Below are 12,956 nucleotides of genomic sequence, written 5' to 3'. Positions count from 1 at the left end.
AATATGGGGGGAAGGGAATTATATTACAATCACTATACAAATAAATATTATAATACATCATATACAATCATAACTATCTTTTCTATTATAAAGCAATATTGAGCTTCTCAGCTCCTCTCTCCGGTGCTGCATGTTGCATTTTAGGACTTCCATCCAGTAGGAGTCCACCCCCTCCACTTAGGAGGTCTCAAAAGGGTTTTGGGGGGTTTGGCTCAGTTCTTACCCCAAAACTCTGTCTCTGTAGAGCTTAGTCTGCTCTGTTGCCAGCTCTCTCTCTCCTTCAGACAACTCTGTGTCTCTCTGCGTTGCTGCATGCTTGCTTCTTATCTCTTGGCTTTCTGCCACAGTCTCTCCGTTCACTGCTGTCTCTGCGGCTGCTCCTGCTGCCCACTCACAGTGGAGAAGAAACTCCCAGCTTTCTGGCTACAGATACTTGGCCCAGTCTAACACTGTTCCAAGTTCCTGCAGCCCCACAGCCGGGGCTGGGGGGGTGGGCCTAGCTCCCAATGGGGCTCCGGGCCCCTTCCTCGTGGCTTTACAACATGGCCACTTCTCTCCAACCACTACAACATCCTTCTTTTCCAGTCTGGTTCTGATATGTTTAAATTTTGCAGGAGCGCTGATTGAATCAACCCCAAGGGAGACACCACCCCCTCGGGGGTTACCATTTTTTTTAACTCCGGGGGGAAAACTTTTTTCCCCACCACAGGAGAAGTGGGGACCTCCATCTTGCTAGCATATCATTGAACTGCTTATCAGTCCCACTCTCAATCTCATTATTTCAGTTGCACAGCTACAGTAATTAGATTCTGTATTTTTCAGACTTCAAGACTACACTAGGCAGGGACACAACATTTCCTTTGTCTGTAGATCTTGATTTTCGCTTTGTATTCCAGTCATTATTTTGTTCAAAAACAAGATCAGGTGAGGTTCAGTCCCTGATACAAAGCTGCTTTGACCAATTTACTGACGGTAAACTGGTACACACTGAGCATTTAATTAACATTTAATGTTCTATCTAGAGCAAAACAATGCCTGAACTGTATTGCATCAACTTTCACAACTCGCCACCTTTCTGGGTATGAGTGCACTTACATGCTGGTCCTGACCACAATATTTGTGAAAGATGGCAAAAAATACACAAAAATTGATGCTCTGACTATGCACCTGCTAGAGGTGCTTCATAAATGTATGAATTGTCTTTTTATAGAGTTTAAATCATGCAAATTTTGTATTTTTCTTGTCATAAATGCTACAGACTTGACCCCATTGCACAGTTTTTTTAGCCCACTTCTGGCAGCTCAAGAGGCAAGAAGTGCATGCCCAGTGACTGCACAGAATGGAGGGCTGCTCTCCATCATTCCTGTTGCCTCCCAGATTGCTTGCTCCTTTATGTAGATATATAGATGTATGGGGATGATTTGTTTATCTGATCCTAATGCTGCAGATATCCCATTGAGACCCTGTTGTTTTAGGGACACAACAGGTATGCAACAAAATATCACCTGCTTCAATCCACTCCTCATCTAAAAATATATCTGGCTTCATGTCTAAATCTTAGTGTTCATTCTGGGTAACTCATTCAGGATTATGTGACAATGAATAGCCAGTTTGTTCCTCAGAATTGCCTATAGATGTTTAATTGACAGAGTACCTATGCAATGAGTTAACGCCCATTAATTTGTATGGTTCAGTTATATTTTATGCTTTTGGTAACATACTTCAGTAGTCATGCTGCAAAGGATATAAACGGTGGGGTTTTTGAGTAGTTTTGATCATTATAGATGCAACATTAAGATTTCTGGTGTGTATGACTCCTGAAAGACTTATGAAATGGGCAAATTACTGAATGCACCAGCTCTGGGTGTTATTTGAAGCCATTGTGTTTCACATATTTTTATGTGCTCATGCCTGCATTTTCTCTATTCTTAACTGGGTTTACTCATGAGTTTTGGAATTACTACCATGCATAAAACAGGGTGTTCATGCTGTGGCCAACAATGAAGAAGCCACAATGGGTCTTGCATACTTCTCTTAGGCCTCTGCTGTTGGTCACCTTGGAGACCTGGATTGGCCTCACAATTGCTTAAACGAGTGGCAGCTCCTACGTTTTCTGCTTCATATGTAATTAGTGGCATTTCTTGAACAATCTGTCGTTGTTCTGATGTGAGGCTTTTAACCAAGATGATGAGAAGTTCCCAAAGCTTCTGTATTCCTCCAGGGATAATATTTAATGTTTCATTTGGAAGTTTAGCAAACTTCATTGCAGTTCACGAACAGTGGTATGAAGAAAGTTCCAGAAGGTGGATGACTCTCCTAGCTTTTCCCGTAGCTGTACAAGAAATAGATACTACAAGAGGACTTAGTGCTTGTTTGCAGACTTTTAAGACAGAAGAATACTGAAATACCTCTAGACATCATGGAGTATCTGTAAAGTCATATTTATCTGAAGCCAGCTAGCCCTAATGTATACTGAACTCTTCAGCTTTCCTCTTGGCCCTGGGCAATGGCATGAAATAGTGCTGGGTATTAGCATTTCACATATTTTTGGTTAACACTATTGACTCCAGGTGAAGTTTTCATTCTTCTTCTTTAGCATCAGCTTCCCATCTTATAATACTTTAAAATGCCCTTTTAAATGTTAATTAACTTGTTGTTAAACTAACAAGAATTGTCACAGTAGTGGAGTGTGTATGTACCACAAGAGACAACACTCCCATTTTCAGTTATTCACCAATAGCCTTTTCCTGTTACTAGCATCTTAGTCATTGCTTGTATTTCATGCCAGCCCCTGCTACTGGGTAGTAATTTGGTGAGCCCCCAGAACCGGCACTGCCTGATATCTTAGGGATTTATGGTTTGTGTGAATGAGCTGGTGTATAAGAAGATGCAGAGTCCAGACTGTGGTGTCTAATAAGTAGTGTGTGTACCTTCAAGCTATACTTAGTGGTGTCAATGTTAGGTTTTCTCTCTTCTGCTCACTTAACTATTCACAATAAATTTGTAGGAAGTATTATCTTTGTACTCTCTGCCAGATTAAATTTAAATTGGATCAATGTGTTCAAACATTACTGATGGGGGGAGTAGAGAAAGATACACACTTATTGGCTTCCTTATTATTTTCTTACTGTCTTTTAAAGACAAGCGTCGACATTCAACTTCAGGTGGATCTGCTTTATCTGTGGATGGTTAATAGTAATGACAATTTGCACTATGTCTCCTTTTTTTTTTTACTATCTCAGTCAAATCTCATGCTTTGGGGAATAAAATTTATAGGAATCATGAATAACAAGCAGATAATTCATTATTCATATCTGTCTGCAGGGAAAAAAATGTCACAGAGTGGGGAAGTAGCTGGACCAACTTTTTGTAATGAGTCGATGAAAGGCAGAAAAAAAAAAGCAAGCTCATGCACCTGACTGATTCCTGTGCCTTAAACAATGAACATTATTTCTTTTAAGATTATTTGATTTTGAATAAGTCATGTGAATATGATTAACATGCCCAAGATTACTTGGAAGGATAAATTATTCACGCAAATTACACATTTATAAATGGTATACAGAGATATATACAGATTTCTTTAATTTGACTAACACTCTAGTCAATTTGATAATAAGATTTTTTTTGTTGTTCTGAAAACCTTTTTATTGCTATAAGTAGCTTCATACTAGATAAAATAGGATGAGCAATGACAAAGAGCCTGACTGCAGAGCTTACAGACTAAAGGAATAGGATTGTTTTAGAATAGAATAGGAAAGGGAGAGGAGAGGAGAGGAGAGGAGAGGAGAGGAGAGGAGAGGGGAGAAGAGGGGAGGGGAGAGGAGGGGAGGGGAGGAGATTTTAGTTGGAAAGGACCTATAATGATTATCTGTCCAGCAGCCTGTTTTGAAGTAGTTGTTATTAGAGTGAGTCAGATTTAACTCCAAAAGCTGGCAGACTACAGTATAAGCTCAGAAGTAACTTAAATCTGAGAGTACTGTAGAACAGAAATCAGTTTTGAAGATTTCATGCAGAAAGACATAATTAAATCTCATGTCTGAGGGAAGGCTCCAGCTTCTCAGTGTGCTCACGTCTCTCTGCATTACAGAGGTGCAAGTGCTTCTCCCAGGACACAGTCTGCCATTTTAGGAAAGGTGTTTACCTAAGTTTAGTCTGCGAGATAAACCAATTTAAATGAAAAAATTGTGTGCTAGAAACATCACAGTGTCTTTTATCTTAACATTTTAAAGGGCTGGGAGTTTAGAGGTCTGTTTTTTGAAACAGTGCACTGTTCCAAGCTTTCTTTAGGTCTTACACAATTCTTGACGTGGACTGTTCCTTGCATTAACCTGTGGTAGTAACACCCAGCATTGTATCTGCCACCAAGGGAAAAACTGTATGTAATGTAGTGGGCAGGCAGGAGAGAAACTGAGGCATGAGTAAAATGGGCAAGTACTTTATTTGTGCAGTTTTAGTTGTAATTTACCCCTAAAACTCAATTATATGACCAGTAATCTCATGAAATAAGAAGACATCTGAATATAATCAGATCTGACCACAGAGCTTAGGCTGGATAATAGTCCAGGCACCAGAAATTAATCCTTTCATGGTTTGTGAAAATGCATGTTCAAATTCTTAGATCTGACTTCAACTATTATGATTTACATCCAGGGTCAAAACAGACTGATCTGCAAAATCTCTAAAAGGAAATAACAAGTCTAAACACTTTAGATGAGCTTGTAATTTACTAACTGGAAAGCTGTTATGCCATGTTAATAGGCTGAGTATATTACAAAAAAGAGGAGGATTAAAATGACAGAAGTAGCAGACACAAGGGGTACAAATGTTACCTTCATTTTGTGTTACTCCTATGATAATCTGGAGATCCAAGTTTATATAAAGTACGTTTTTACGGAGTGCCAGCCAAATAGTAGGTAAACGTTGAAGACTACAGACTTGAAACAGACAATGAAAATAAATAGAACCCTTTCAAAACTGATAAATACTGTTAAGTACTGTGACTGGTAAGTAAGTTTTACTTCTTAAGAATGTGAAAACAAATTGCCATGCTGTAGCTTGCCCCCAGGGAGGTTTTTCTGCCGGCTCCTCCTGAGTTCCTTCACAGCAGCACCACCTGTTGCAGGTTTGCTTCAGCACACACAGCAGGAAGCCCTGCAGCCTCATGGTACAATGCTGAAGGAGCATTCTGTAAGAGAACATTTTCTCTATTGTGCAAATAATTAAGCAGTGGTGGTGTTTTGCCTTTAGGCAACAGTATTACCATAAAGTAGTCATCACTAATACAGGTGGATATGAGGAAATGAGAAACCATTTTGGGTCAGAGAATTTAAAGTCTCACAGAAGAGAGGCAGTTCTTTTGAGCTTTTTGGGAGAGCTGAAAGCCTTCTACAACAGGTTTTCAGTCTCCTGAACCAGCAACTTGGCCAAGCAAAGTTTTGTTGTTCAGCCATGTGATACTGTTGGCTTTGTAATACAGAGATGTGTGTTCCTCCTACATGCCATTACCCCTGCCTCCTTCCCCTGGCCCCGCAGCAGGACTGGATGACTACAAAGTCTGTAGAGAAACAATGTTGGTACTGGTGAAGGTACTGGTGTATTTGCTAGAGTCACTATAATGGTTGAAAATGAAATATAAACAATTGTCCTGTAATCTTGATTCCTAATTAAGATTCTTTTTCAAATAAAAGAGATAATAAATAAATCCTGGTATAATCTTCATCCTCTGAGAAACTTTTGCTTCTTTACCATGTAGCACTTGACTCTGGCACTCCTGTGAGAGACAGGGGAGGACCAGCATGCCTTGCAGCCCTCCCTCCACAGACTGGCTTTCCCCTTGCAAGTCTCCTGCACTCATTTAGATCTCTCTGCTAAACTCTGTAAAGTGTAAGGAGAGCACAGGTCCTTTGATGATCTTGATCTAAATAGCAAGTTGTCATCTGAATTAAAAGAGAGAGACTGCAGCAGATGAGAGAGAAGCAATATGCTTATTTTCTGGGTTAGTAGTGCTGATATTCTACCTGTGTATCAAGCCCATACACAAATAATTGGAAATTTGCTGTCTTAATGGCTGTTGAGGTTTTTTATTGTACCTCTGCCACTGTGTGGGTGAATGTGAAAATGTTTTTGCACATGTATATATGTATTTTTGGTAGACACTGCACAGCTAAAGCCTCTTTTAATTTTCTCTCTAATTTCTTTTTAAATTTGTAGCCCCCCAGGGGTAAATCCCTATTACATGATGTAAAACCATCTCTTCTACAAAGCAGCTTATTTGTTGATTTTTAATTTGAGCCAGCAAATGCAAAGCTGTAGCTGAGAACTCCTCTGTGTATAACTGTCAAGTGTGTGTCTCACTGCAAAATTAGTAAAAAATGTAAAACTTAAACCTATCATTCTAGAAAGAGCAAAGAGAGGGTTTGTATGAACCGTATGTTAGACTTCTGAATCTTGAAACATTCTTAACAGGCAATTTGCTTTTAAATCTATATTACATTTGAATTAGACTGAATATGAAGACTCCCATTTTTAAAAGCTCAAGTGCTGACAGAAGTTAGGGGTTTGTTTTTTGAAAGGGGATCTCTGACAAAAGATGACAGTGTCTGAAGATGGCATTAATCTGTGCACTTACATAAATTCATGGTTACTGACATCAGTATTTTCTTTGCCTCGCTGGAAATGTTGCCCTTAAACTGACTGGCACACCTTATGGTTTAATATTTGTTTATATGACTTGCTGGAAGTCTTAGTCACAGACCTAATGTGATAATAACAAAAACACCTGATCTGACATAATCTCTCTTCCCTTAACATTCAGTGGGAAAGATGTTTATTGTAAAACACAGTATCTTATTCTAAACAATTCAGGTTAAAAAAAAAAGCTTTAAAATGCCTTACCAGCTAGTTCAGATATAAGCATCTACATTTGGTCCTTCTGGCCTACAATGCTTACAACTCAAAAGTCATGAATTAGTTTGCTTTGAGTAGTCATCAAGGGAAATAAAAAACTCCAGATTGTCTCTTTTTGTTTTGTTTTTAAGTAAGTGTGATGGTTTTCTTCCTCTCATTTTTTTTAATGCAAAGGTAATGTTTATTTCTGTTCAGGATGTAAGCCCTTGCATGAAGCTCTCAATTCCCTCTGCTTCTCCTTTTAGTCTTCCCGAGTTAAGTCAAGGCTTCTCACTTATTTCCTTAACTACCATTTCACTTCTCTTTGTTGTCTGACTCACTAACGATGCCTACCATCTGCGATTACTGTTCAGAGGTCCTGTCCTGCTGGCAGCTCCACACCTTCTCCAGGTTGTCTTACACTGTTGCCTTCTACAGGGTCACTTTTGCAAAAGTGGGACATTTGAATATGGTGGCTTTATTTCACATGTCAAAACCAGAACTCCACCTGCCTCTTCCTTGCTTTGTCCATAGCACTGGACTAATAGTCACTGCAGATGATAATCTTCCTTGTGCCTATCTCCCTAGAAAGTTTCCCACTTTAAAAGTGATTCATTCCCTTCTATGAATTGTGGTGACACTGCCAAACAAACAGAGAGCAGTTATCAAATAGCAGTCCCCAGATTAACAATGTTAAATATGTATTGGTTTTTTATAGCATCATAGAATTGTTAAGATTGGAAAAGACCTTTAAAATCATTGAGTCCAACTGTTGACCCAGCACTGCCAAGTCCACCACTAAACCATGTCCCTTAGTGCCACACCTTTTAAATCCCTCCAGGGATGGGACTCCACCACTTGCCTGGGCAGCCTGTTCCAATGCTTGACAACCCTTTCCATGAAGAAGGTTTTTCAAATGACCAATCTAAGCCTCTCCTGGCACAGCTTGAGGCCATTTCCTCTTGTCCTATCTCTTGTAATTTGGGAGAAGAGACCAACCCCCACCTCACTACAACTACAACCTTCTTTCAACGTGGTCTTGTCTGCAAACTGACTGAGGGTGCACTTGATCCTCTCATCCAGATCATTGATAAACATATTAAACAGAACTGACCCCAGTACTGAGCCCTGGTGAACACCACTTGTGATCAGCTCAGATATACCCTCATCCGTTCATCAGTTTTGCTAAAGCTTGTAGATCTGCACAACTGATATGTTAATGATAAACAATAATAATAATGTGGACAGAGGGACCCTGGTCAGAAACCAGACCTTTCTTACACTCTAAGAGGCAGGAGATGCAGCAAGGGAGTGGAAGCAAAGATGAAATATGTTCCGCTGAAAAAGATGCAACTCCTGCACAAGACTTTTTTCCAGGAACAAATTTTCTAGTTTATTTCTGTCATGCTGAATGTCTGTACATGCTCTGCTTTCTACTGGGCAAAACAAAGACACTTGCTGTGAAGCTAAACAATGTTCTTCAGAGCTGTACAGTGCCTGCATAAATTCATTTTGGTGTCGCTTTTTACTCTGCCCAACCTTCTCAGCTGAAACTGATCTTTTGCAGTTTGGAATATCTTGGAGCTGTATATCAAAGATAAGTTACTAAATTTTTGTCATTGGCAAAGAAAAGGACTGAGAAAGCGAAAGAGAGAACTGTGTATGTCAGTTAAAATTGTAGAAGATTTAATTTCCATTCCTGGAAACACTAACTTTACCCATTAGCCTGAAGTCACAACCATACATTAATTTTTAAAGCTAACTTATTTGGCCACATCTGAGCAGTACAGTGATCTGTGGTTGGAAATTGAAGAAACACTGGCAAACCAGAGGCACCAAGAGTCCTTAGGTTGTATCCATAGTCCATGCTAGGATAACCTATTGCCACTGCAGTTCTTGAACCTGCTGCTTCTTTCTGCTTTTGTAGGTACCATCAAGGTCCTGTTGTAACAAAAACAGATTCAGGTGGGATTTTTACTGTTCGAAGAAAGACTGCAGCTTGATGTCTTTGTTCTTTTAACTTTCTCTTTACAAGTAAAATGAAAAATCACTCTGAAATGTTAACCACACCTTTCCGTTGCATTGATGTTTTCCAGTTGATGTTTTAACGACACTGTCTGGGCAGCATAAAAATTTGAGATATACTTTAAATACCTGTAAAGGATCTATCTGTGTGGTTTACGCTGATTTTCATAGGAATTAAGACATCTAATCTCAAATGCTTTTTTGAAAAGACCTCCCTAAATAAATTTAAGAAATAAGATCAAAGTATTCCTCTTTCTGCATGCTTAAATTATCGTAAAAGAATATAGACATAGTCATAATTCACATCTGAAAGTTGGGATTTTCTTTCTCATGAGTTCTTCTGTTAATCGGTGTAACAGGGAAGTGTGGTATGATTTATATTCAGTGTCTTAAATATTAGCCTACTCACCACGTTGTTTTTGATATTTTTCTGCTGCTTACTGACAGAAAGAGAGTAAAAGAGAGAGAAAGAAAAGAAGAGAAGGGAGGAATGCAAGGAAGGAAGAGAGGGAGAAAAGGGAAGGAAGACTTTTTAGTGTTTACAGTTTTGCACTTCATGTCATTATCACTGTAACAAATAATTAGGTTGTTGTCTAATAAAATCCCACTGGAAGTGTGTTTATGTGAACATCTGTTAATGAAAAAACATTAAATGATTCAGATGCTTTGTTCAGGTAAATGCCCATTCAAGTCACATAATGGGGCTAAGATTTAACACCTAAGATTTCTGAATTAACTTCTGAAGTAATTGTCTGTTTTTCTGTGTTTGAATCTGTAAGATTTGAGATACCTGTGCTATAGAGAGCCTGCTGTTTCTGCCATGGTATGGCAGCCCATATATCACCAGGTCTATTTGAACAAGAGCGTGAAGACACTTGTGATGAAGGAAAATGAAGGAGACTTGGGAAGCCTGAGCAAGTTTTGGTGGTGTGATGGTTTCAGTTTAGACCTTCCTGGAGACCAACTTGTAACCAGGAAGGAACTAGGAAAGTGACAAAGGAAGTATTCCATGCTATTCCTTTATGTAACCTGGGGTATAAATAAGGCATAGATAAGAGAGCTCGCTCTCTTCCTTTCTGGCGAGGTTCGAGAACAGTGGGTCCCCTGTCTTGGTCTGGTTTATCCGGAGCTGAGGCCTGCAGTGACTGCTGTTGTCTGCCACATGTAAGGGGAGAGTGCTGGGCCGTGTCGAACCGTCCTGCTTCTCTCAAGGGAAGTGGTGAGATTTTGCCAGTTCTTCAGTTTGCTGGTTGCCGAGTTTTTAGATCATGTAGACCTGTTTTGTTTCTGTTCCTTTTTGTCCTATTTTGTCCTTTTTTCCCTTCTCCCTTCCCCTCTTCCCTTTAGGAAGCTATTTAGGGTTTCTGCGGTCATAGGTATATAGTATTTTCACTGTATATATCTGTTTTATATGTAAAATATATTTTTACCGTAGCTTTGGCTGTTTGGTTTTTTTTTTCCTTCCCTCTCTGGGAAGCAGGCCTTGTCAAGTTTTGGAGACTTGGTGGGAAGCCAGCTCGAAACTTGCACAGGTGGGAACTGACAATAATGTTTCTTTTCTTCTGTATTTTCCACCACATCACGGGCACATAGAAAGGCTACAGCAACGTGAACAAATCTCCAAATAGTAGGGTTTTCTTTAAAACTCTCAAAACAGTTCAAATACCATTTGTGGTACTTTGGCAGTACAAGGCAACCCTACTTAGATCCCATTTTAAGCTACAGACTCTGAATGACCTCCAGTCATACTGTATTCAGTCACAGTCCATCCCCTTTCGCAGTGGTATCTCATCATGTCTGGAATTTACTCTAATGTAATTAAGTTACAGGTTTGCCCACCCTCACTAATGAGCTGTTTTCTTTTGAATGGAGAACAATAATAATCCCTAGCCTAGCATGAGGAATGCTTTGACCTTTTGAAAGTTGTGGGTTTGATCTGCAGGCTGTATTGTACTGTCGGTCTTTACATGGTGAAGATTAAATACTGTTGATTGACAAGGTTCCCATAGAAGGCAGCAAACCTGCCTGCTTCAGAAATCGACCCTAGGAGCAGAGCAACCTGTCACAAAAAAGCTATCTCAGTGCAGCCTTTCTCTAAACAAGTCTGATACTTTGAACCTCTGGGATCGGAATGAGGCCTAAATGTGATGCTCTTACTCTCCTGCTCTATTATTCCATCTTATTTACAAATACTGGCAATCTTCCACTCTGGCAGAACCCCGTTGCATCATGTGTGCAACATACAACATTTACCAGTGTGTATGGAAAGTATAAATGTATTTAATAGATTGCTCTGTTATTTAACATTTTGTATGTACATATATATGTCTATATATAAAAAACTAAAAGTGAGAACATATATCCAGTCTGCTCAAGCTGCATTTGTTTTTCTTGCTGGTATTTATGTCTTAAGTGAAGTGTCAGTCTGACATATTACTTTGCCAGGCTGGCTCTTCTAATATCTGCTGTACAAATAGGGTGTATTAGCTTTCACCTCCTTGCAGTATCTCTTTATAGGTGGTGCTTTTCCACTGCCTAGTGTAAATGTGAGAGATCTAGATAACTTCTCTCAACAGGTAGGTATTTTGGGCATGTAAACCTAACTCTTACATAGTTCTTCTTGTTTATTACCACAGGAGAAGAGAACTTGCTGGCAATTTTGAAAAGGAGATGGTGGAAGTACATGATCCTGGGGATAATAGATATAGAAGCCAATTACCTGGTAGTCAAAGCTTATCAATACACCACTCTTACCAGTGTACAGGTAAGGACTAAAAGGATTTTCCCTTTTGAGATAAGTTAAAAGGTCCAATGGAGTCAGTGGTGTAGTATCCATTGGTTCGAGTGAACTAATAGCTAATTACTGTCTCTGTCTTTTGTGTGACACATTTTTTCATATTGGAGTGTTTTTATTACTCAGTATTTTTCCAAATTGTACAAAAACATTCTGACTTTATTTTCCTGTTTTAAACCACTAATAATCACATTTTTGGCATTATCTACATAATTTGGTCCTTTAAGGAAATATTTTCAGGTCAGTTGAAATGTTTTTCTCACTTTTTATTGTACTTGGAAAAAACACAAGCATTTCATTTAGGACTTCATAATTAGATCTGATTCCAAAAGGTGTGTGGTGTGTTGGCCCTGGCTGAACACCAGGTGCCCACCTAAGCTGCTCTATCACTCCCTTCCTCAGCTGGACAGGGAAGACAGATTATAAGGAATGGCTTGTGGGTCAAGATAAAGACAGGAAGAGATCACTCACCAGTTACTGTCAAAGCCAAAACAGACTCAACTTGAGGAAATGAGTTTAATTTATTACCAATCAAATTATACACATTCTTCCTCTGCTCCAGCATGGGGTCCCTTCTATGGGAGTACTTCTCCATTAACTTCTCCAATGTGAGTCCTTCCCACAGGCTGCAGTTCTTCACAAACTGGTTGGGTCCCTTCCATGGGCTGCAATGCTTCAGGAACAGGCTGCTGCAGTGTGGGTCCCCTCTGGGGGTCACAAGTCCTGCCAGTAAACCTGCTCCAGTGTGGGCTTCACTCTCCACAGGTCTTGCCAGGAGCCTGCTCCAACATGGTCTTCCCACAGGGTCACAGCCTCTTTTAGACACCCATCTGCTGCAATGTGGGGTCCTCCATGGGCTGCAGGTGGACTCTGCTCCTCCATGGACCTCCGTGGGCTGCAGGAGCACAGCTGCTGCACCATGGGCTGCAGGGGAATCTCTGCTCTGGCACCTGGAGCACCTCCTCTCCCTCCTTCTTCACTGACATTGGTGTCTTCAGAGCTGTTGTTCTCACATACTCTCACTCCTCTCTCCTGGATTTTCTGCAGTTTCTGTTGCACAGGGTTGCTTTTTTTCCCCCCTGCTTAATTGTGTTATCCCAGACGTGGTACCACCATTGTTGATGGGCTCAGCCTTGGCCAGAAGTGGGTCCGTCTTGGAGACAACTGGTATTGGCTCTGTTGGACACAGGGGAAGCTTTTAGCCACTTCTTAGAGAAGCCACCCCTGTAGCCCCCACTGCTACCACAGC

The 12,956-nt window shown here is 40.1% G+C and overlaps 1 protein-coding gene across 1 annotated transcript in view; it reads left to right on the top strand.

Moving 5' to 3' along the window:
• The window catches only part of SLC35F1 (solute carrier family 35 member F1), a 242,447-nt gene that overhangs the window by 181,621 nt on the left and 47,870 nt on the right, over window positions 1–12,956 (top strand). Inside the window, exon 3 of the mRNA XM_027692497.1 lies at window positions 11,550–11,677. Within this exon, the coding sequence (XP_027548298.1) occupies window positions 11,550–11,677 (128 nt within the window). The remainder of the gene's footprint in view (window positions 1–11,549; window positions 11,678–12,956) is intronic.

Source organism: Neopelma chrysocephalum, unplaced genomic scaffold (genome assembly GCF_003984885.1).
Source record: "Neopelma chrysocephalum unplaced genomic scaffold, ASM398488v2 Primary Assembly neopelma1_23, whole genome shotgun sequence".
NCBI lineage: Eukaryota > Metazoa > Chordata > Aves > Passeriformes > Pipridae > Neopelma > Neopelma chrysocephalum.
Note: the sequence above shows the minus strand (reverse complement) of the source record. Positions and strands in the feature narration are given on the sequence as shown.